The sequence below is a fragment of the Chiloscyllium punctatum genome, chromosome 1 (genome assembly GCF_047496795.1).
Source record: "Chiloscyllium punctatum isolate Juve2018m chromosome 1, sChiPun1.3, whole genome shotgun sequence".
Taxonomy (NCBI): domain Eukaryota; kingdom Metazoa; phylum Chordata; class Chondrichthyes; order Orectolobiformes; family Hemiscylliidae; genus Chiloscyllium; species Chiloscyllium punctatum.
Genome location: NC_092739.1, coordinates 124,089,698 through 124,114,270, shown reverse-complemented (window position 1 = coordinate 124,114,270; position 24,573 = coordinate 124,089,698). Strand labels below are relative to the sequence as shown.

The 24,573-nt window shown below is 41.6% G+C and overlaps 1 protein-coding gene across 4 annotated transcripts in view; it reads right to left on the bottom strand.

Annotated features, from left to right (window-relative positions):
- LOC140479591 (A disintegrin and metalloproteinase with thrombospondin motifs 12-like) overlaps positions 1-24,573 on the bottom strand; it is a 569,904-nt gene that overhangs the window by 102,879 nt on the left and 442,452 nt on the right. For all 4 annotated transcript variants that reach the window (XM_072573412.1, XM_072573420.1, XM_072573430.1 and 1 more), the window contains one exon: positions 15,011-15,152. In XM_072573412.1, the coding sequence (XP_072429513.1) occupies positions 15,011-15,152 (142 nt within the window). The remainder of the gene's footprint in view (positions 1-15,010; positions 15,153-24,573) is intronic.

The window sequence follows — 24,573 nt, the reverse complement described above, 5'->3', positions numbered from 1 at the left end:
ATGGATGTGGAGACACCCACAGATTGAGATACTCCAGACCAGGATCTCAATGTGTAGGTCAGCTGTATTGACTAAAGGCACAGGATAAAGCACTAATAACAAACTGCCAATGTGTCAGAAATGATACTGCAGTGAACACCTTGTGCTTGGAGCATCATGAACCATCATTCAGACCATTAAAAATACTCAGGCTGAACATGATTCTGGTACGATGTTCTAAACCTACTTTTATGATTACTCTATGCCTCAAGGTGCAGGTACACATGAGCAGAGTTCCAACTCCTCCATTGACTTTCCTCCCACTTTACATTTTGAAAATATTATAGAAGTAGTTGCCTTCTAACAGCAATGCCTGCAAGCAAGCATTGTGCTGCTGTTGGTATAAAAATCAAAAAAACTTCTGAATTGAGTAAAGGATCCTACAGGCAGTGCCTTAAGGCATATCTCTAATGATTGATCATGACTATATCTTTCAGTGCAGCCTGTCAAAGCTGTAGTGTGGAATGATAACAGAACATGAAAAAAAAGTTTTTAATATTTATTTATAAAAAAGAGGGAATAGAATGCTGCCTAATAAATATTACACTCTGTTACACTGTACATATTTCTGTGAAATACACAAAAAATTAATTTACTAATTTTTGAAATGGGGGCATCTCTGACGGTTCTTGCTAAACTTTACATTTGCCTGGAAGAATTTGTGCGTAAGTGAAATAACTCCACACAGTCTGGCATTTTCTCACCAAGTCACAGTTTATTCACATGAACAGTCCTTGACCTTAATATTGCCACTTCAGAGTTAGCTATCAGACTGCAAGAAGCTCTGATACACCTCTTTTTATCAGTCAGCCAGGGCTCCCTGCTTGGACCAGATGAATAGCCCCAATCAGGGAACTCATATTCTATGAGGTTCAGCTGGCTGACCTTTTGCAATCACTACTATGAACGCTGTTAAATTGGAAGTTCCAGATTTGATCCACGAGCAATGAAGGACTAGATGTCCAAGTCCAAGACACCACTTAGTAAAACCATGTCCTCTGCCAATGACAGGAACAAGTGTAGCAGGGCAGATGGGAGCGACATTATCTGCAAGTTCCTGCCCAAATCACACACCACAAATTAGAAATATATCACTGTTCCTTTAGTGTGGCGTGGTAAAAGTCTCCCTCCCTCACAGCACTGTGGGTGGACCTTCACTACTTAAAATTCAACAGCTCAGAAAAACAACTGACAACCATCATTCAGCTGTGAGCATGATCTGTAAACAGTAACTGGTCAATCCAGCAAAACACAATCATTTGTAGGATAGGAATTACGGTGGCAAACAAGCATTTGTTATCTCTACTGCTCAGCCATTTCAGAGCACAGTTCGAACTCTTACCACATTACCATGGGTCTGAAAGCTAAACCAGCTAATGACAGTTAAATATGCTTCTCTAAAGAGCATCAGAAACCAGGTGGATTCTACAACAAAGAATGTTGTTTCCAGGGTCACTGTTAATATAGACTAGAATTCAATTCTAGGTTTTATGAAATGAATTTAAATTCTAGCAACCTGCTAGCTGTCTTTCAGGATCTATGAGAGACATCAAAGGTTAAAGATTGGTTTAACAGAGTCCAGGTAGATACTTTCCCAGTAAAAGATATATTCCAACTCAGCCATCATAAACTCTCAGTTTGCAATACCAAAGCCTGAACTCTGTGACCACACCCCTACACACCCCCATGGTGTCAGTAAACATGGCAAGCTTTGCTTTCAACTGAGGACATCCCAATTTTAATAAAACAAACCTTACTGAGAAGTATCAAACTCTAGCAGCATTATTTAAACCATGTAAATTTTATTTAACTCCCAGAGTGTTTTGGAAAGAAACACTTTCCACGTTAGCTCACCTCCCTGCAGAAGTGCAGCTTTAATAGCAATTGAACAGCATTTCCAAAGCCTTTGTTGCTGACAAAGCCAAGAATACCTTTAAAATTGCTTTTTATTCTACAGGTGAATCTACTCATATATCTGATTCCCCAGTTTTTCTTCAAATCCTCATGTGCTGGTCTGACTTTACTCTTCTACGTCCCATCAGGAGATTCTTTTTGTATGCATCTCCACCCTGGTTGTCTCCTATCTGACACCTTTGTGTACACCTCAAATTCTCTCCAGCTTTGTAACATTTACTGGTAGGGTGATTTTATTAACTTATCTTTTAGTCTGTTTGTAGCCACTAAGACTTTCTGATCAAGGGTCTTTGATCCTGTTAGTATTCCTGACTTGTGTTATCCTTGACCTTATTAAACTATGCCTTCTATCATGTCTTTTATCACTTTCTGGACTGTCATGGTTTGATTTCACTTTGCTGTTAACAAGCTTCCTTTCATCAGCTTATAATCTCTTTCGAGGGACGTATTCACTCTCAGATTCACTAACACTGTATTTCTGGACTCCCATTTTTCTACCTCATGTTTTCAACTCATAGTTTTAACCTCCTGTCCCTTGTATTGTACATTCAATTGTTTGTTATATTTCCCAGTGGCATTCCCTGCTCTACTTATCATAGTCACATTTTTCTATTGACCAGCCCCTTCTTGTACTCATTTTGGTATTTGTTCTTTGTGACCAATGGCCTCAGTTTGGTCATCAGAATTGATCTGTCCTTCAAAATGTCAAGTGTGACAGCGTTATCCTTATATCTGTACAACAGATAGTTATGAAATGTACCAGGTTCCCTGGTACCTTTTATAATTCTTTTAGAACCTGCAATTCTGATATCCATACTGAGCAATCTTGAGGGACGTACTCAAACATGATACTGGATCAGTGGTGCTGGAAGAGCACAGCAGTTCAGGCAGCATCCAAGGAGCAGGAAAATTCCTGATGAAGGGCTCCTGCCCGAAACGTCAATTTTTCTGCTCCTCAGATGCTGCCTGACCTGCTGTGCTTTTCCAGCAACACACTCTCAACTCTGACCTCCAGCATCTGCAGACCTCACTGTTTCTGAGTGTATTCAAACAGTCTGGGTCCAAAGTTGCACAATGATTGTTTTTTCATCTTTACTAGTCACCATTCCTGGGTGTCTTCACACTTTGAGCTTTTCTCTTATAATAAACCATGTTTCCCTTATTGAAACTAGCTTCCAATGGTCTTACATTCTGTCGTAAGGCTCTCCAAATTCTTTCTGAGATTTTGGCTTTTAACGAAAGCCTTTCAGTCAGTGTAAAATACATTCAAATGTATAAAAAAAGAGCTAATTGCAGTCCCTTTCCAACCTAGAAGCTCATTGACAGAAGTTTATGATTTGTATCAAAAACTATTACATATTATATCCTTCAGCCATCTGTAGTAATAACTTACAGTTTGGCTGATCTGCAATATTTATGAACAATTTTGGTTATTATTGTGTCATTCTTACATGTAACCTGATGCTAAAAGAACTTTTGGACTGTTGTATTTATGACTATTACCTGCATATTTGTGTACACATCTTTACATTCATAATTAGCCAGACCCCTCCATTATTAATGAGAAATATTGTCAGTTGTCCAAATTCAGACCTCATCTATTTTTCCCATTATCTTATCCAAAGCTTTTTTTAACCTTTCCCTGTGTATTATTTCATACTGACTATATCTGTTTCCCAAAATTATAAAATGTAAAATTATATTTTTCTTTACCCCCATACTTTTAAATCCACTACCACTAGTTTGGTGAAATCACACAGTAAAGACAGATTCGCTATAGGCTGCATCCTTCCAGTATTGTTTTCACAATCTTAAATCTAGCATGCATTTTAATCTTACATCTAACATGTATTTTTTTTCTATAAGCCTATTGTATTCCTTTCTCCTACATTCTTTAAAAATATACCTAACCTTTTGGAAAAGGGTTGGGTGAACTGCTGAGGTTGTTTTAACATTATTAACTTTTGACTTGGAAATTTCTGCACTGATGCCAATATATTGTTTGATTTCAGTGGAAAGGTTATGTTCCATATAATAGTGGCTCGACTGTGATGTACAAAGTCACAGACTTTCCAAACACAATAGCTTTGTCATCAATGGCCTATTTAATGACAGTGGTATATCACTAGATACTACTTCATGCTAATAAAATAATTGATTCCTGCTCTTTTACAAATAATGTTTGCTCTCTTTAAAAGTTTTAGTGTGTTAACATCATTGGAAATAGGTGGAAACTCACATATTCCCAGGGCAGAAATGGCTAACACGAGGGGTCATAGTTTTAAGCTGTTTGGCGGAAAGTATAGAGGGGATGTCAGAGGTGGGTTCTTTACACAGAGAGTTGTGAGAGTATGGAATGCGTTGCCAGCAGCAATTGTGGAAGCAAGGTCATTGGGGACATTTAAAAAACTGCTAAACATGCATATGGTCACAGAAATTTGAGGGAGCATACATGAGTCACAACATCGTGGGCTGAAGGGCCTGTTCTGTGCTGTATTGTTCTATGTTCTAAATTTACTTTATTCTAATCTTTATTACTTAGAGACATCAGGTAGTTTTGAATTAGCTACTTTATTGTTTGGGATATTCCAAGCTCCATATTACTTTGAATCGTACTGGAACTATAGACTGACTACCACCCTTGCATCTCAGGGTGCAGTCATTCTTTTATTTTAAGTCCCAATTTCTTTCCACATCTCATACTTGTCCAAAGCAATTCTGTTCTTATTTCTCTTAATTAAATTTCTTCTTTTGTACTTTTGCCTGTCTCCTGTTTCTAAGTGGTCCCATTAACCCATTAAAAATTGTCCTCCATTTCTTTGTTTGCGTAGCTGATTGCATCATTTGTGCAATGAACAATACAGAACGGGATACACTTTTAGAATCATAGAGATGTACAGCATGGAAACACTCCGTTCAGACCAACCTGTCTACTCCAATCAGATATGCCAACCCAATCAAGTCCCACCTGCCAGCACCCGGCCCATATCCCTCCAAACCCGTCCTATTCATATACCCATCCAAATGCCTCTTAAATGTTGCAATTGTACCAGTCTCCACCACTTCCTCTGGCAGCTCATTCCATACACGTACCACCCTCTGTGTGAAAAAGTTGCCCCATAGGTCTCTTTTATATCTTTCCCCTCTTCCCCTAAACCTATGCCCTCTAGTTCTGGACTCCCTGACACCAGGGAAAAGACTTTGTCTATTTATCCTATCCATGCCCCTCATAATTTTCTAAACCTCTATAAGGTCACTCCTTAGTCTCCGACGCTCCAGGGAAAACAGTCCCAGCCTGTTCAGCCTGTCCTCAGATCCTCCAACCCTGGCAACATCCTTGTAAATCTTTTCTGAAGCATTTCACATTTCACAACACCTTTCCGATAGGAAGGAGACCAGAATTGCACGCAATATTCCAACAGTGGCCTAACCAATGTCCTGTACACCCGCAACATGACCTCTCAACTCCTGTACTCAATACTCTGACCAATAAAGGAAAGCATACCAAACGCCTTCTTCACTATCCTATCTACCTGCGACTCCCACTTTCAAGGAGCTATGAACCTGCACTCCAAGGTCTCTTTGTTCAGCAACACTCCCGAGGACCTTACCATTAAGTGTATAAAGGACTTTTTTCTCTGCTTCCAATATTTGTTCTCACAGTGTATATTCACTGTAAATTTGACTTCTGTCAAAACTAGAAGTCTACTTTGGCACAGTCTGACAGCCAAAATGCCAGCACAGACTGGGGAACTTCCAAATACAACTTCTTCAAACTTGCATACAATCCACCGAATTTCATTATGTACTCTTCTACGGAAATACCTTCACTCTTTCTGAATTTGCCAAAATCTCACCATGCCACATTAGCAGAGACTAAATCCCTAAGACTGTAAGATGCAGCAGTAGAATTAAGCCATTTGCCCCATCATGTCTGCCCTGCTAAGTAAAAACTGAAAGAACTACAGATGTTGTAAATCTGAAATAAAACAGAAATTGCTGGAAAAGCTCAGCAGAACTGTACTGAGGAAGGGTCACTGGACCTGAAATGTTAACACTGGTTTGTCTTCACAGATGCTGCCAGACCTGCTGGGTTTTTCCAGCAACCTCTATTTTTATATCTACTCTACTATTTGGTCATGATTGACATGTTTCTAAACCTCATTCTCCAGTCTTCTTCCCGGAACTGTTAATCCTGTTACTAATCAAGAACCTATCGATCTCTGTCTTAAATACACTCAATGACTTGGTCTCCACATCATTCTGTGGCAATGAGCTTCACAGATTAAATGCCCTCTGGCTGAAGAAATTCCACTTCATCTAAAAGGTTGCCCCTTTACTCTGAGTCTGTGCCCTGTTCGTGGTAACATCTTCTCCATGTCAACTCTTTCAGCATTATAGAAGGTTCAGTAAGATCCACCTCATCTTTCTAGGTCACCTTTCTGAAATAAAAAAAATTTTTTAATTAAAAATTTTTTCAAACCTTCATCTATGTCCAAATCATCAGTCTCTGGTTCACATTGTTTCTTCTCCTACTTTTTAATGGTAGTGAAAGAGTCAAAACCATGCTTTGTTTTCCTTAAATAAAGAAGTAATGTTGGATGGTTACTTCCTTTCATTGCTTATTAGATTCACATTCTGAAAACAAGCCTCGATGATCATACCCTCAAACTTCAGATTTTGGTTCAACCAGCTCTCTGAAGCCTTTTCCAAATCATTCTTTTGTAAGAATAATGTGTGGTTTTCAACCACTTCGAACAATTAACTATCCTCGACTACCACTGATTGACCCCAGAGGATAAATGTTGGTGAGACAGAGTCTAGGCACATACCTTTCTATTCAGAATCTATTCCAACTCACACTTTACAACATTCCAACATGTTGATTATTTGTTCCACATTCTAGTTAACACTCAAACAAGCTCTCACTCAATGATCCTTTAATTAACATACCTCTTGTTCTCTGGTTCCATGTGATCTCAGCCATCCCTGGCAGACTATCAGATAATAACTACCTGTTACTGATTCTGACATCGAGGTCCCAACCCCAAAACAAGAACCCTTTAATCTGTTTCTCTTCACAAATATTTTCAATACCTTCTGTTTTTATTCTAATTTACAAATGTTTTAATTAGTCGTATCATTACTGAATGGAGTTGCTCTTTTGTTTTGGCTGACGCTCAGGGTTTGACAAATTTCTTGTTAACATAAAAGCATGCACATTGGCATGTGTACATCAAACACGTATGAATGAATTACACTGTCATAAAACTGTGTTCAGAAAAATCAAATCTTATAATCAAATCAGAGCTTGCTGAAAGCTTCAAAGTATTTCATTTTTGTCAGATCTTACAATGAATGCTTGTTTTCTTTGTTGAGTTGTGAGCCAAAAAAATTGATGTGACTTCTCTGACTCGCTTTTATATGCCTTTTGAGGCCACAAGCTGCAAAACATGTCGTGCATCAGAAACTGCTACAATTAAAAAAAAAAGAAAAGGGTTATATTTGATCTGGGTCTTTGACTTGCTCTGGAGCTGTTCAGACAAAAAAAGTACTAGAGCTAATTTAGGAGTGGAAAGGGCAGCAGCATATAGAACCATGAAAAAGAAAGAAGGAAATGAGTGTGTTGGATGGTACTAGCTGGGAAAACCATTCCATCAGTTTTGGAGTCCACAGACATGATAATTGATTTCAGAAGGAAAGTGGACAGGCAATCGAGGAGAATAAACATACAGGTTCCTGGGGACAGAAGGGTGGAATGGGACTGAAATGGATTACTCTACAGAGAACCAGCACTGGTTCAATGGTCTGAATTGTCTCCTGTATTTGCCATAATGATTTTATGACAAATCTTTGGAGGATAGTTCGTTGATAGATCATTTTCTTTACACATTTTCTACTTTCAGGTTTAAAAGTGAGTCAAGAAGGTCACTATACTATTGCTATGGCATTCTACATGTACAACCTGACATGAATTTATGAATGCAATAATTCAAATTTGATAATTGGTGCATTCAGTAAATCTATTTCTCAATAAATAGAGAACGCCAAGTCCGAATTTGTTCAATGAGATAACTAAACACCATGTTTAAGGTTCCTGTGGAAACTGTTGACTACTGCCAATAATTACAAGGCATCATACTAAATAAGGGAATAGATTAAACCAGGGCCATGGGAAGGGAAGTGAAGCCAAGATGCTTGTCCTGAAATCTCAAAACATTAACACTCTATAAATGTTACAGGCAGCACAGACATCCAGAACATGCAATAAAGCTGAATACCTTTTCCAATCTAAATAGTTTCAAACTAACACTGAGGAGAGATCGGACAAATTATTTTCACTTGAACATCGAAGGTTGAGGGGTGGCCTGTTAGTCATTACAAAATTATGAGAGGCATGGTTAGTCGGAGTCTTTTTCCCAGGGTAGAAATGTGACTTACTAGGGGACATCGGCCGAGGGTGAAAGCAGATAAGTTTAAAGGAGATTTGTGACACAGGTTATTTTATACAAAGGATGGTAAAGTGCTTGGAAGGTGGTGCCAGAGGAGTGGTAGAGGTGGATACAACAGCAACATTTAAGATGCACCCTGATAGATACATGAATTGGCAGGGAAGAGAGAGATACAGACTATGTGGAGGCAAAGGAGTTAAGTTTTGAAAGGCAATGTGTCGCCGCAGGCTTGCTGGACCGAAAGGCCTGATCCTGAGTTGTACAGTTCCTTGTTCTTTGCTTTAATAGCAAAACTGAATATGACAAACATATCAGAAATTGTTTACAAATCATATATCAGTTTTGGAAAGACCATATCTCTGACTTGAAGGATAAGTGGTGAATAAAATAAACTAGGTCAAGTGGTTACAGAGATAATAATCAATCTGAAGCTGAAGATGCCATAAATCACAATACCACAACTTGGAAAGCTTTCTTCGATGAAAAATAGCTGAAGCCTTATATAGATGATATCTATCTGTCTTTTCATCTATCTTTTATGCATTAAATTTGCTACATGGCTTGTGTTTTTCTTATAATAAGTATTTGAAGTACCTGTTAAGCCTGCAATTTGTGATGTGAAATAAATCACACAGATTTGATTCAATTGTAGCATTCATATCTTGAAGCGATGGTAGCCTCATGTTAACATCGAGAATCATAGAATCCTGACAGTGTAGAAGGAGACCATTCAGCCCATAAAGTCCATACTTACCCTCTAAACAACACAGCACTCAAATTCAATGCCCTACCCTGTCCCTGTAACCCCGTATTTCCCATCACTAACCCACACAGCCTGCACATCCATGGCCACTGTGGGCGATTTAGCATGGCCAATCCACCTAACTTGCACAGCTTTGGACTGTGGGAGGAATCCAGAATCTGGAGGAAACCCAAACAGACACAGGGAGTACGTGCAGACAATCGCTCAAGACAGAATCAAATCCGAGTCTCTGGTGCTGTGAGGCAGCAGCGCTAACCACTGAGGCACTGTTCTGCCAATCTAAGCACATTAGTGTTGTACTGAGAGAGTGGTGTGCTTTGGAGGTATCATTTTTAGTTTATGTCCACTCAATGGCTTTCAGCCACCTGATTCTCCCAAAAGGCTGTCATCCTCCATGCTTTGTGCCCTCAGTGCTTCCAACTCACTCAGAGTTCACCACCTCTTTTATTCCTGCATTAGTACTAATTGTTCTTGCATCCAACTGTACTATATTCAGCCCCTCAACTTGTCTTGATGCAGGAAAATCTGATGGGGGAGTTGGCCGTCATGTGGGGATACAGAGTCCACAATGTGCAACTCAGTAAGCTTCACTTTGCTGTGCTGTTCTCTCACTACCACCAGCGCCAACTCATTCTTAATCTGCACCAGCTTTTATTAATCTTCTGTGACTAATTTCCACTCTCTTACACAGGCACTAGCAGAACCCAGTGAATCTCCACAAAGAGGTCGGTGACAGAGACCATTAGCACCACCACTATCTATGAGGGGCAATCACCAAAACCTCAACAGATCCACTGGCAGACTTCCAACAGCACCCTCCTCCAGCTCAAAGACTTTCACCTCTGTGGGCACTCTCTCGACGTTAGTTTAGGAGCACAATATGTTGAGCAGAGAACTGGTACAACTCTGCAGCTGGTCAAGGAGAAACCTTTTTTTGCATTGGGAGATATTTTACAAGTGGACAGAATAATCATTAAGGACCATGAATTAGTTTTCTGTTTAGAAGGATCAGTAACTTTTCTTTTGATTAGGGTCAAATTCCTCGTACCAGTGTTTTTTTCTTAGCTTACACAGGACTTGGTCGAAGTTAGATGTATGAAACAGTTTCTCCTGAAGTTAGGAGATAGTTGAGAACTGTTAAGAAATAGGTTACATCAGAATAAGATTCTTAGTTTTGAAAGCTTCCAACCAGAAGTGTTTGATCAGAATCCTGAAGGGTTTATATGATGTTGAGAAAATCTAAGCTCAATTAAGCGACTATGGAAAAGATTACCAAACTCTCAACACTGGGAATTGGAAGCTACAATCAAGTTAAATCTATAGGTGTGATAATTAAGCAAATTCTTTCTTGCATTTAAATACTATCAGATAAAGTTGGCATAGTCCAACCTGTTGATGAATCACCATACTTCAGACAAAGGCAGAAGCTGAGAAGGAGAGGCCTTCATGTAACCACAGCTGGTGCATAAAGTGAACCCATGCTTTGCATTGCATTTTGCATTGCAAACCAGCCATCCAGCCAACATCACATTCTGCACACTAATGGCCTCCTTGTCATGTCAACAAAGCAACTACAATGGGAACGGGACACTTAAAAGTTGAACGCGAAGTTCCATTTCATAAACTCATTCCATAGCAAGCATTTTGCAGTTATCACATTTGCTCGCTGAACTGTCGGTATGCATGGAGATGGTCTGTAATGTGGAAAGCAGCTTTTTCTTTGGGATGGAATTGAGGGACTATCATGGTGGCTTACTAGAAGAATTATACTTCCAAAGTAGGGTGAAATCCTTGGTTGTGGAATGCATAATTGCATAAGACTGCACACCTCAGAGCACCTTCTCAAAGCATGGCAATGACCTCCATGGGAAGACTCCTTGCCTCAATCTAGAAGAATGAGGGGTGATCTTATTAAAACGCACAAGGTATCGTGGGAGGTTAACTGGGTAGATTGTTCCATTAACAGGGGAATGTCGAATGAGGAGATGTAGTTACAGATTAAGAGGGACCTCATTAAAAAAGAGATGCAAAGGAATTTCTTCACTCAGACAGTGAGGAATGTCTGGAATTTTCTACCTCAGAGACCGTGGAAGTTACTTGCATAGACTTTTGCAGTATCAAGAAGATGAGGGCCATGAGGAACTGGCATGTAAAATGAGTTGAGGCCTAAAGCAGATTAGTCATGATCTTATGGAATGGTGGGGTAGACTTGAGGAGCTGAATAGCCTATACCTGTAACAGATTACATCTGCTCTTGTTTCTTGAGTTCTTTTGAGACCTTGCCTTTATAGGGCATCATTGTAAGTTTCTTCAACTGTCTGAAAGATAGCACATTTGCTGATTAAGGGTTTCCCGGTCCATCATACTGAACAGTGGCATCTGCTGGAGAAGGATTTGCCCTCCAAAGGACTTGGGTACATTCCATGCAGGGCCCATCCAGGTCACAGCTGCCCTGAATCTTTATGTCACCAGTGGCTCGTTTCAAAGAGTAACGGGGGCATGTGTGGCATCTCACAATCCTTACTACAAATCTGGGATGTTACTGATGACATTTTTTCCAGATCAAAGTATATACCCCCAGGATCAGGAAAATCAAGCAGCTTGGATAATAGGATTCTCCCCCATTGCTACCTTCCTCCAAGTGTGTTTGAGAGCACTTTAGCAACAACCTGCAAGGTACATCAACAGGAAAAGTTTCTACACCATCAATATTCAACTTATCTGTGACCACTTGTGATGATGCTGTCACTTTAACAAAGTTATTTTGTCCTGGGTTTTTTTTGAAGAGGGGTTGTAAAGGCAGAGGTGGTAAAGTGGTAAAGTGGGGAACTAGCCTAATGCAATAGTCTAAGAGACCTTTCAGTATTTTTAAAGCAGTTACAACAATGGAAAAGGAGTAACCAGATCAGATTTTCTATTTTTTTTTAGCTGTAGCAGGGAGAAACTGTTTTGGGTCCCAGAAGGTTTGTAAGCTTCAGTAAATAATTCTGAACTGTGACTTTCTCTGAAATCTCTCTTGATGTTGTTCCCTTGGGAAACTATCTGTGTCTGAATTTACCTTTTTGCCAAGGGCTGTGTTTATGGGATGTTACTATATTGTATCAGCTCAACACTGTCCCCATGACTTGTCCTACCTGCCAATTTCCCTTCCCACCTATCCGCTCCACCCTCCTCTCTGACCTATCACCTCCATCCCCACCCCCATTCGCCTATTGTACTCTTTGCTACCTTCCCCTACCCTCCTCTCTGACCTATCACCTTCATCCCCACCCCCATTCACCTATTGTACTCTATGCTACTTTCTCCCCAATCCCACCCCCCTCTCATTTATCTCTCCACTCTGCAGGCACCCTGCCTCTATTCCTGATGAAGGGCTTTTGCCCGAAATGCCGATTTTCCTGCTCCTCGGATGCTGCCTGACCTGCTGTGCTTTTCCAGCACCACTCCAATCTAGACTCTGGTTTTCAGCATCTGCAGTCCTCACATTTGCCTATATTGTATCTGTTAATTAGTAATAGTACTGCATCCATTATTCGGTTAAGTTTTCCACTAGCAAGTTATTTCAAATTCTACTTCCTTTTGTTTGTATTTTAACTATAGTGTTTAAATAAATTGTGTTTTGCTTAACGTCGAGTGGTTTGACCTGTTGCATCACCCACTGGAACACCCACTTCACATTTACCTTTAAAATAAGACAAAGTTAGGGTCTAGGCTACCTTCTCAACCTAATGTGAGGGGGTCTGGCCTAGTCTGGTCCATAACAATCTGGTGTCAAATTCCAAAGGGGTGTGTCAGATAGCCTAGGGGCTGCCACAAATCTTACATATTAGCAAACTCTGATGTTCCCATGTCCTTTCAAGGTTCTTGGCCCATTTAGAGATAGCTGTGGAAGATAAGATGTACCCTTTTAAAACTGTGCTGCACCTTTACGACAGCCTTGGAGTGACACAGAATGAAGATACAATATTGCTCATGCTCCTTCCAGGGCCATATTGAACAGAGTATATGCCTCCTTAAGATGGTGCTTTGATGCATGCACTGCTCTGGTGAATCATTGCAGTATAGCCCTGAAAGGATCTCCTGTGTCTGACATTGAGTACATTGGACAACTTGAGCTGACAAACTCAGGGTGCATGGGATACCCTGGATGCAGACAAGATTTAGAGTCATAGAGTCTTAGAGGGGAACAAGCACAGAAACAGACCCTTTGGGCCAACTGTCCATGCCGATCAGATATCCTAAGTTAATCTAGTCCCATTTGCCAGCATATGGCCCATACCGCTCTCAACCATTCTTATTCATCTGCCCATCCAGATGCCTTTTAAATGTTGCAATTGTACCAGCCTCCACCACTTCCTTTGGCAGGTCATTTCATACATGTACCACCCTCTGCATGAAAAAGCTGCCCTTTAGATCCCTTTTAAATCTTTCACCTCTCACCTTAAACCTATGCCCTCGAATTTAGGACTCCCCAAACCCAGGGGAAAGGCATTGCCTATTCACTCTATCCAGGCCCCTCATGGTTTTATACGCCTCTAAGATCACCCCTCAGCCTTCAACACACCAGGCAAAACAGCCCCAGCCTGTTCAGCCTCTTCCAATAGTTCAAAATCTTCAACCCTGGCAACATTCTTGTATATCTTTTCTGAACCCTTTAAAGTTTCACAGCATCCTTTATATAACAAGGAGACCAGATTGACAATCTGAAATTGAGGATTAACGCATTGATCGGAAGGCCTATTCCAGACAACATGACAGAGCACAGTGCCAGCCTGAGATAGCCCAGCTGGAATCCACTTGCAGAATGAGTTAGCTGGGTTTGCAGTGTATTTGTTTTGCGTGCCTTTTGTTTTGCTTTTGGGTCAACCTTTTGCATGCTATACTGACAGTTGTAGTAACTGAGCCTTGGTGAGGTGGTGTGCAGTGGCAGTGGTGGGGTGCCTCTGGATTGCAGATGAGCAGACAGAAGCCAGTGACACTTAGCTTTGAAAAACGCAGAAGATCACGGAGTTTCTTTCTGCATTGCCAGCCATCCCACTTCACTGGTAACATGTGCGCTTATCTTTGTACACCACAGTCTTATCCAGGTTGGCTCTTTCTGGTGATCCATAGGAAAATAAACTGCACTTATCTCCCCCCACGTATCCACATTTTGGTAAGGCAAACCAGGGCAGGACCTATACAGTTAATGGTACGGCCCTGGGTAGTGTTGGCAAACAAAGAGACCTGATTCCTTGAAAGTGGAGTTGCAGGTAGACAGGGTGGTGATTTGATGTGCTTGCCTTCATTGGTCAGTGCACTGAGTAGAGGAGTTGGGACGTCATTTTGCAGGTTTACAGAATGTGACTGAGACTGGACAATGGTATTCCGTGTGCAAGTGCCATTTCCAAATTTCTGTCTTTGGAAAGAGAGGGCATGTCCATGTTGAAGGAATCTTTGCCTTACTTACCTTCCATGATGTCTTGCTGTTCCTTTGAGCTTGGGACATTTCTAATTGACCCTCTTGCTTTGACAGCCTGTGTACTCTCCTTAAATCTGATGGAAAGCCCATCTTCTAGCTTGTGAGAATCACAGTGAATGATCATTTCAAGTTGGGAGAGTGGGGTAGGGGGGACAGTCAACATTTGGAACTCAGAAACAAAACCAACATCTTCCCTCATGGGAAGATTCTGCTCTCTGGTGTGGAGATTCAAGTTTGAAACAAGAGATAACATGGGGTACATATAATTCTTAAACAAAGACTCATAAGGGAAACAGATTTGCAAGAATAAGAATGTGTTGAAGATCAATTCTGTGACAAGCTTAAGGCAACCTATCAGGAAACTAGTTGTAGATACTTCACCTGTTCCACATGGAGCACTGCAATCAGTCCAAGCTCCAAATTTCCAAAAGAATTCTGGTTGTCCTATTGTGTTCTCTTCTTCTGTGTCTTTCTTGATAGTGTATTCATAACGAACACCAGGGTTCTTTTCTTGGAACAGTAGCTGTAAGTTAAGAGTTTCATCGTTAAATGAATTTCAGACAGAAGCCAATCACTCCAGTTGCAAAGTCTAGAGATATTTAATATGCAACAGAATTGCACTTGAACTGGATTGGCTTGATTCAAGATTACTGAGGTTCATTTGATTTAGAAAATTCAGCTAAATATCTTCTTTGGATTCAAATTTCATCAAACTTCCATCAAGGGAAAGCACTGGAATCAATCAGTAAGGAGGGTCTAGCAGGGCACTTGGAAAATCTTCATGAAATCAGTGAACAAGAAAGAGTATTATTGTGAAAGAGAAATCATGTTGGACTGATTTATGAACAGTTCCTTTAAGAAATAACAAGCAATGAAGTGGATGTACTGTACTTTGATTTCCAGAAAGCATTTGGCAAGGTACCTCTTCAAAGATTACCTTGCAAAATAGGAGTTCATGGTGAAAGGGGAACATAACGGCATGGTTAGAGGTTTAGATGGAAGAGACTGGGCATGAATGAATCATTGGATTAGTGGTGCTGGAAGAGCACAGCAGTTCAGGCAGCATTCAACGAGCAGCGAAATCGATGTTTCGGACAAAAGCCCTTCATCAGGCTTTTTATTCCTGATGAAGGGCTTTTGCCCGAAACATCGATTTCGCTGCTCGTTGGATGCTGCCTGAACTACTGTGCTCTTCCAGCACCACTAATCCAGTATTTGGTTTTCAGCATCTGCAGTCATTGTTTTTACCATGAATTAATCATTATCAGGCTGACAGAGTGTAACAGGTAGTGAGCCACAGAGATCATGTTGAGGTCACAACCATTTACAATTTATATTTACAATCAATGATTTGGATAACCAAATGAATGGTTGCAAAATTGCTGCTGGTACAATGATAGGTATAAGAAAGCATGTTGTGTGGCAGTCAAGCGGAATAAATGTCAGTCAGCAATGCTTACATCCCAAGATTGGATTTAAAAAATATAGATAGGTAAAGTGAATGTTTTGGTACAGTTGTATACAGTTTGGTAAGGCCGCATTTGGAGTGTTGCTTTTAGTTTTTACTCTCCTTATTTATGCAAGGCTGTAAACATATTAAGTAGGAGAAAGTGACAACTGCAGATGCTGGAGATCAGAGTTGACAGTGTGTTACTGGAAAAGCACAGCAGGTCAGGCAGCATCCGAGGAGCAGGAGAATCGACGTTTTGGGCATAGGCACTTCATCAAAAATGTGGCTTGTGGGCTGGGGGCGGGGAACTGAGATATAAATAGTAGGGGAATGGGGCTGGGGGAGGGTAGCTGAGAATGCAATAGGTAGATGAAGGTGGGGGAGAAGGTGATAGGTCAGAGAAGAGGGTAGAGCAGACTGGGATAAAGTGGGGGTGGGCAAAATGAGGCCATGTAATAAGAGGAGGAGAATCTCTTCAAGGTAATCATCCTTGCAAGGAAACCTTCCTCTGCCACCGCAGCAAGTGCAAAACCTGTTCCCACATCTGCCCCCTCACCTCCGTCCAAGGTCCGAAAGGATCCTTCCACATCTGACAGAAATTTACTTGTACCTCCACAAATGTCATCTACTGTATCCTTGCACTGATGTGGTCTCCTCTACATCAGGGAGATAAGACGCCAACTTGCGGATCATTTCAGAGAACATCTTTGGGACACCCGCACCAACCACCGACCCGTGGCGGAACACTTCAACTCCCCCTCCCATTACAAAAAGGACATGCAGGTCCTGGGCCTTGTCCATCACCAATCCTGAACCCTTGACACCTGGAGGAAGAACACCTCATCTTCCATCTTGAGACCCTGCAACCACATGGGATTAATGTGGATTTCACAAGTTTCCTCATTTCCTCTCCCCCTACCTTATCCCAGTCACAAGCTTCCAACTTAGCACCGTCTTCTTGACCTGTCCATCATCGTTCCTATCTATCAGCTCCACCCTCCTCTCCAACCTATCACCTTGAACCAGGTGCTTAGGTCCCAAAAACTTATCAAATTTAAATCTGATGGTTTTGACAACAGAGGACTAATCTGATTGTAAAGATAATATTAGGTCAACAGGGGTATAAAAGAAGAGGACAGTTGGAAAAAGTCCCAGGCTACCTGTAATCTGAGAGATGACAGCTATCAGCTCTTAAAGAAAGAAGAATCTACAGAAAAACCATTCCTGATAGAAGAACCTACAGAGAGAGAACCTTCCTGACAGAAGAGGCACAAAACATTCTGGAAGACATATAACATGGCTGTAATTTTTAGATTAGATTCCTAAAGTGTGGAAACAGGCTCTTCGGCCCAACAAGTCCACACCAACCCTCCAAAGAATAACCCACCCAGACCCATTTCCCTCTGACTTAATGCACCTAACACTATGGGCAATTTAGCTTGGCCAATTCATCTGGCCTGCGGGAGGAAACCCACGCAGACATGGGAAGAATGTGCAAAATCCACACAGACAGTTGCCCGATGCTAGAATCAAACCTGGGTCCCTGGTGGTGTGAGGCAGCAGTGCTAACCACCGAGCCACCGTGCTGCCCTGATACAGACTAAATTCTATTTTGTTACATGAGAGCGACCTATATTTATTGGAACAGCATTACATTAGAATTTTGTTTTATTCGCTAATAGTTAGTGGTTAGAAGGGAATTATTTGTTTGTTAGTCGTTTAGTTAATTTGTTCACTGTTAGAGTTAGATAAATAAATTGTTACTTGTTAATTTTAAAGTAAGTGCCGGGATTTATTTTATTTAACCACTGGAAGTTGCTGGGAAGCACGTTACACCACTTTTCACAATCCTTTTATAGATTATAGGAAGAGGCACTCCTCTTTGGGTGTTTTTGGTTTTAGTTCTCAGAGAGGGGTCAACCTCCACTTTATAACAGTGGCTAATTTGAATGGGGGATGTTATCTTATGAGGGAAGATGAAATAGACAAGGTTTGTATCTTTTCCAGTTAGAATGACAAGAGGTGATCTTACTGAATCATTGCAAGGTACGAAAGGGAATTGATAGAATAGATGCTAAAAGATGTTTTCTCTTGTGGAAAAGACTCGAACCAGAGAGAGACAGTATAAAAATACAAGGAGTCTCTATTTTAGGGCAGACAGGAGGAGGAATTGGTTTCTTTCAGAGAGCTATGAATCTTTCGGACTCTCTTCCCAATAGAGTGGTGGAGGGGAGATCATTGCATTCCTTTGAGGGAGATGTGGATAGGTTCCTGGCTCACAAACATGACAAAAGCTGTCTGGGATAAGTAGGAATGTGGATTCAAAGCCATAATCATACGACACAGAACCAAATCACATTAGCCATGATCTTAGTAAATAATAGAGCAGGTTAGAGGGATAAATGACCTTTCCCAGTTATTTCTTCATATGTGCAAATGTTGAATGTAATGCAAAATCAAATCTAAATTCTGATTGTATTTCCTTTTTAAGTTTTGCACTGAATTTCATTATTTGCTTCTTTTTGTTTGATAACCATGACCCACACTGCGGTTTAGATGTGGTGACTGCTCTGCAGTGTCTGTGGCTATCCTTTATGTGGGAGCATGCAGAGTGAGTTAATCAGTTGTCTTGTCAGTGTGGCTTAGTCTGCAATTGTTTTCCATCCACAGATAGACTTCCAGTAGCCAACAGTGGGAGACTTGGCTCATGGTTTTACACCTTACCGTACAGTCACAAAAGTTTAGCAGAGCTTACCCAGTGCAGACAGGTGAGATTCCTATCTATCTCAACAAGACATTGTCACTCCTGTCATTATCATGAGGCTGTTAAGGGATAGATATTTCTCCAAAAGGGGATCCTTTTATTCACAATCCTATCACATATCCTTAAATTGAAAACAGGACAACATAAAGACCTTTTAATCAGACCCTAATTTTTAATTTGAGCATTCACCAGAATATTGCTATGTAAACATTTAAACTGTGCTATTATATTAATTAAAGATTGTTTTTCAATTTAATTATAATTGTACAAAAAGCTTATTTTTTGTCTCTTTGTGCTTCTGGAATACTCCAGAAGTTGTTTACTGTCTTAAGTCTGACTCCCTTTTCCTACATATTCACAACTAAATTGAAAGCAAGATTCCACATGTACCTTTTTCTTTTGAACATCTATTTTATAAATCTTCCTGTATTATTTTTTCTTGGAATGCAGTGACGTTGGCAGGACTGTATTTTTGCCCACCCCAAGTTTCCTTGAGAATTACCACAATTGTAACAGCATTCAGAAGTGGAACTTTCCATCTTAGAGCAAAGTTCATATTTAATGGAGGAACAAATAATAGTACAGTTCAGGATTGTGCCCTTTGGACCACAAGCCTCTGCTGACACATGATGCCTTTCGAAACTAAAATCCTGTTGCCTCTATGCGGTCTGTATCTCTCCATTCTTTCTTTGTACTCATTCATGGGATGTGGGCATTGCTGGCTGGGCCATCATTTATTACCCATCCCGAATTACCCAGTCAGCAGTTGAGTCAACCACATTGCTGTGGGTCTGGACACACATGTAGACCACACTAGGTAAGGTTGGCAGTTTCCTTCCTTAAAGGACATGAGGGAGCCAGATGGGTTTTTCCAACAATCAGCAATGGTCATCATTAGACCCTAAATTGCAGATTTGTATTATTGAATTCGAATTCCATCATCTGCAGTGGCAGGATTTGAACCTTGATACCCACGACATGAGCTAAGTTTCTGGATTAACAGTCCAACAATAATACCATTAGACCATCAGCTCCCCAAGCCTATTCATGTATCTATCAAGATGCCTCTTAAACAAAGAACAAAGTACAGTACAGAACAGGAACAGGCCCTTTGGCCCACCAAGCCTGCGCCAACACATGACATCATTCTAAAATAAAAAAAACCCTTTGCCTCTGTGTGGTCCATATTCCTCTATTCCCTGCCAATTCATGTATCTGTCAAAATGCCTCTTAAATGTTGCTATTGCATCCGTCTCCACCACCTCCTCTGGCAACACATTCCAGGCAAGTACCACAATGTGTGTAAAAATCTAGACTCTCACATCTGCTTTAATCTTAGCCCCATTTACCTTAATCCTATGCCCCCTAGTAATTGACATTTCTACCCTGGGAAAAAGGCTCTGACTATCCATCGTATCCATGAGTCTCATTATTTGGTAAACTTCTGGAAAGGGTGAAAATAGATAAGTCCCCTGGGCCTGATGGCATTTATCCTAGGATACTCTGGGAAGCAAGGGAGGAGATTGCAGAGCCATTGGCCTTGATTTTTATGTCCTCGTTGTCTACAGGAATAGTGCCAGAAGACTGGAGGATAGCAAATGTGGTTCCCTGGTTCAAGAAGGGAAGTAGGGATAACCCTAGTAACTATAGGCTGGTGAGTCTCACTTCTGTTGTGGGCAAAGTCTTAGAGAGAATTGTAAGGGATAGGATTTATGAACATCTGGATAGGAATAATGTGATCAAGGATGGTCAGCATGGTTTTGTGAAGGGCAGGTCATGCCTCACAAACCTTATTGAATTCTTTGAGAAGGGGACTAAGGAGGTGGACGAGGGTAAAGCAGTAGATGTGGTGTATATGGATTTTAGTAAGGCGTTTGATAAGATTCCCCATGGCAGGCTAATGCAAAAACTACGGAGGTATGGCATTGAGGGTGCATTAGAGGTTTGGATTAGGAATTGGCTGGCTGGAAGAAGACAGAGGGTAGTAGTTGATGGTAAAGGTTCATCTTGGAGTGCAGTTACTAGCGGTGTTCCGCAAGGATCTGTTTTGGGACCATTGCTGTTTGTCATTTTTATAAATGACCTGGAGGACGGGCTAGAAGTTTGGGTGAACAAGTTTTCGGATGATACTAAAGTCGGTGGAGTTGTTGACAATGAGGAAGGATGTGGCAGGTTACAGCGGGATATAGATAAGCTGCAGAGCTGGGCAGAAAGGTGGCAAATGGAGTTCAACGTGGGTAAGTGCGAGGGGATTCACTTTGGTATGAGCAACAAAAAGATGGGGTACTGGGCTAATGTTCGGATACTTGGTAGTGTGGATGAGCAGAGGGATCTTGGTGTCCATGTACACAGATCTCTGAAAGTTGCCACCCAGGTAAATAGTGCGGTGAAGAAGGCATATGGAGTACTGGCTTTTATTAGTAGAGGAATTGAGTTCCGGAGTCCTGAGGTCATGTTGCAGTTGTATAAGACTCTGGTGCGGCCGCATCTGGAGTATTGTGTGCAGTTTTGGTCGCCATACTATAGGAAGGATGTGGAGGCACTGGAACGGGTACAGAGGAGGTTTACCAGGATGTTGCCTGGTATGGTAGGAAGATCGTATGAGGAAAGGCTGAGGCACTTGGGGCTGTTTTCATTGGAGAAAAGAAGGTTTAGGGGTGACTTGATAGAGGTGTACAAGATGATTAGGGGTTTAGATAGGGTTGACCATGAGAACCTTTTTCCATGTATGGAGTCAGCTATTACGAGGGGGCATAGCTTTAAATTAAGGGGTGGTAGGTATAGGACAGATGTTAGGGGTAGATTCTTTACTCAGCGAGTCGTGAGTTCATGGAATGCCCTGCCAGTAGCAGTGGTGGACTCTCCCTCTTTATGGGCATTTAAACGGGCATTGGATAGGCATATGGAGGATAGTGGGCTAGTGTAGGTTAGGTGAGCTTGGATCGGCACAACATCGAGGGCTAAAGGGCCTGTACTGCACTGTATTTTTCTATGTTCTATGTTTTCTACGTTCTATGTTCTATGTTCTATCAGGCCACCCCTGAGGGTTTCACATTCAAGTGAAACAACGCAAATTTGTCTAATCTCTCTTCAGTTTTATCAAGCTGACCCCAACCTTCTCTATCAAGACCAATCAACTCCTCAATACTTAGTTAAATCCCAGGGTCAGCTACATGTGAGCATTAATTGGCCATTTGAGATATCAATTAGCGCATGTGCATCTGCCACAGTTTTATTTTTTAGTAGGAACAGGGAGTAGGTTGGTAGGCAGTGAGCATATCGCACCTACTGAATTTTACTTTCCACCTGGCTCTCGACCCACTTGGCATTAAATCTAATTCTGCTTCTTATTTCAATCTGAATTGCAGAATCATTTTACAATATGTTGATATGAAAATATAAACACATGCTGAGTAATAGATCACTTATTAATTCAGTAAAACTAATTAAATCACAATCTGTTCATAAACAACCACGGCAAAGATGATCCTGTGTAATCAAATCCCTAAATGCTGGTAGCAAGATTATACACGCATACTTATTATTCCATCGAGGGTGAGTTTTCAACCTTAGCCATGTTATCTCAGGGCTGTTATACCAATTATGATGATAAAGTGTCAACTATTTATACATTGTTCCATAAAGTTCTCAAGGCTGAATATTTAAAAGGGATCCAAGATTCATAAATTATCTCATTGTGTGATGCAATACTAAGCCAAGATATTGCTTCTTTTCACACCATTGGCTTCCATATTCTGATAAACTAATTCATGAGCACACTGAAAAGTTCTGGGACATGTGAATAGCTTTTTAGTGAGCCACTGAATAAATGTGGGATCTTGTAATGTAGGGAGGCTGATGTGTTGCAGCTACCTCACAGTCCTGTCTGATCAGGGAACTCAACCATTCTTAATGTCTGCCATAGACTATTCAGATGGACTTACTGATGGTGAGACTGGAACCCAGAGTATCTGGACAAGAGGTAGGGCAGTTACGATTGTTCAAGTAGATCAGGCAGTGGTAGACTGGTGACTGGTCAGATACTTGTTGGGTATTTATTTTAATCGATCTGTTTGGACATGCCATGACACACCCATGAGGTGGGTGAGACTTGAACCTGGATTTTCTAGCTCAGTGGGAGGAACACTATGACTGTGCTTCATAGGAATACTATGAGGTGAGGTGGGTTATGAGGTGAGGTGGGTTATGAGGTGAGGTGGGTTATGAGGTGAGGTGGGTTATGAGGTGAGGTGGGTTATGAGGTGAGGTGGGTTATGAGGTGAGGTGGGTTATGTGGCAGTTAACATGCAGGTACAGAAAGCTAATGAGAAAGCAAATGGTATTAACATTTATTCCAAGAGAATTTAGAGTAAAGATGTCTCATTACAATTAAATTGAGTCATGCCGAGATCCCATCTGGAGTACTGTGTGTAGTGCAGTTTTGCTCACATAGATAAAGAGAAACTAGCAGGAAGACAGGCCATTGGCCCTTGAGCCTGCTCCACCCTTCAACATGATCATGACTGATTCTCTCCAAACACAACATTCCTGCTTTCTCTCCATATACGAGAGAACCTTTAACATCGAAGATTTAACATCATTTCCTTGAACATATTCAGTGTTCTTTGGTAGAGAAATCCACAAATATGATACCCTCTGAGTGCACAAATATTTGGTCACCCAAGTTCTAATTGGCCTGTTATCTCCATAATTAAGAAAAAAACTACTTGCCATGGAGAGAGTGAACCTGCACTCCAAGGTTTCTTTGTTCAGCAACATTCTCTAGGACCTTACCATTAAGTGTATAAGTCCTGCTAAGATTTGCTTTCCCAAAACATGTTGATGGAGGGAGTAGGGAGAGTTGGGAGTTATGGGGTTGGGGGGTGTGCGTTGGGGTGATGAGGTAATGGGATAGGGAGGTTTGGGGTTCAGGGGATTGTGTTGTGGGGTCTTAACGGAGGGGGGGTGAAGCTTTCAGGGGTGAGTTGAGTTGGGGTGTGGGAGAGTTGGAGGAGTGGGGGTTGTAGAAGGTGGGGGTTGTAGTCAATTGGGGGCAGAGTTGAGTTTTGGGGGTTGGAGGAGTGAACAGAGGTGGTGGGAGAAAGCTGAAGGTTTTTGGGAGTTGGGGAGAGTTGGGAGTTTTGGGAGTGTATGGGGAGCAAGTCGAGGTTGGTGGATGGGGGCAGTGAGTTGGTGTGGGGGGAGTGAGTTGAGATGGGAGTGGGGGAGACTGAGTTGAGTTAGGAGAATGGGGCATTGAATTAGGGTGGGGGGAGCAAGTTGGGGTGGGGTGCTGGGGGGAGCTAGGCAGTGAATTGAGATGGGGGAGTGAGTTGAGATGGAATGTGGGGGCAGTGAATTTGGATGGGGAGCTTGTTGAGATGGGGTGTGGGGGCAGTGAATTGGGATGGGGAGCCCCCCACCACATCCCTGGGGGGCTGGGTCTGGAGCAGGAGCAGGGGCAGTGGCATGGGGAGGGCCAAGGCGGTGGCAGGTGTGGAATGTCCCAGGTGCAGTGTCCTCCTGCCCACACCCAGGGCATCCAATCCACCTCTCCCCACGCCCCCCTCGCCTTCCCCCCCTTCAGCTGGGTCAGGCGGTAGGTTGCTAAAGTGGCAGGTGGATAAGATGCCAGGGTAGCTATGGGTAAGGTCATAGATGAGTAGAGTAGCATTTGTATAGGGTATTGAGTGGATTGAGTGGCATTTCGGTGAGAGGGTGAGGTGGTAC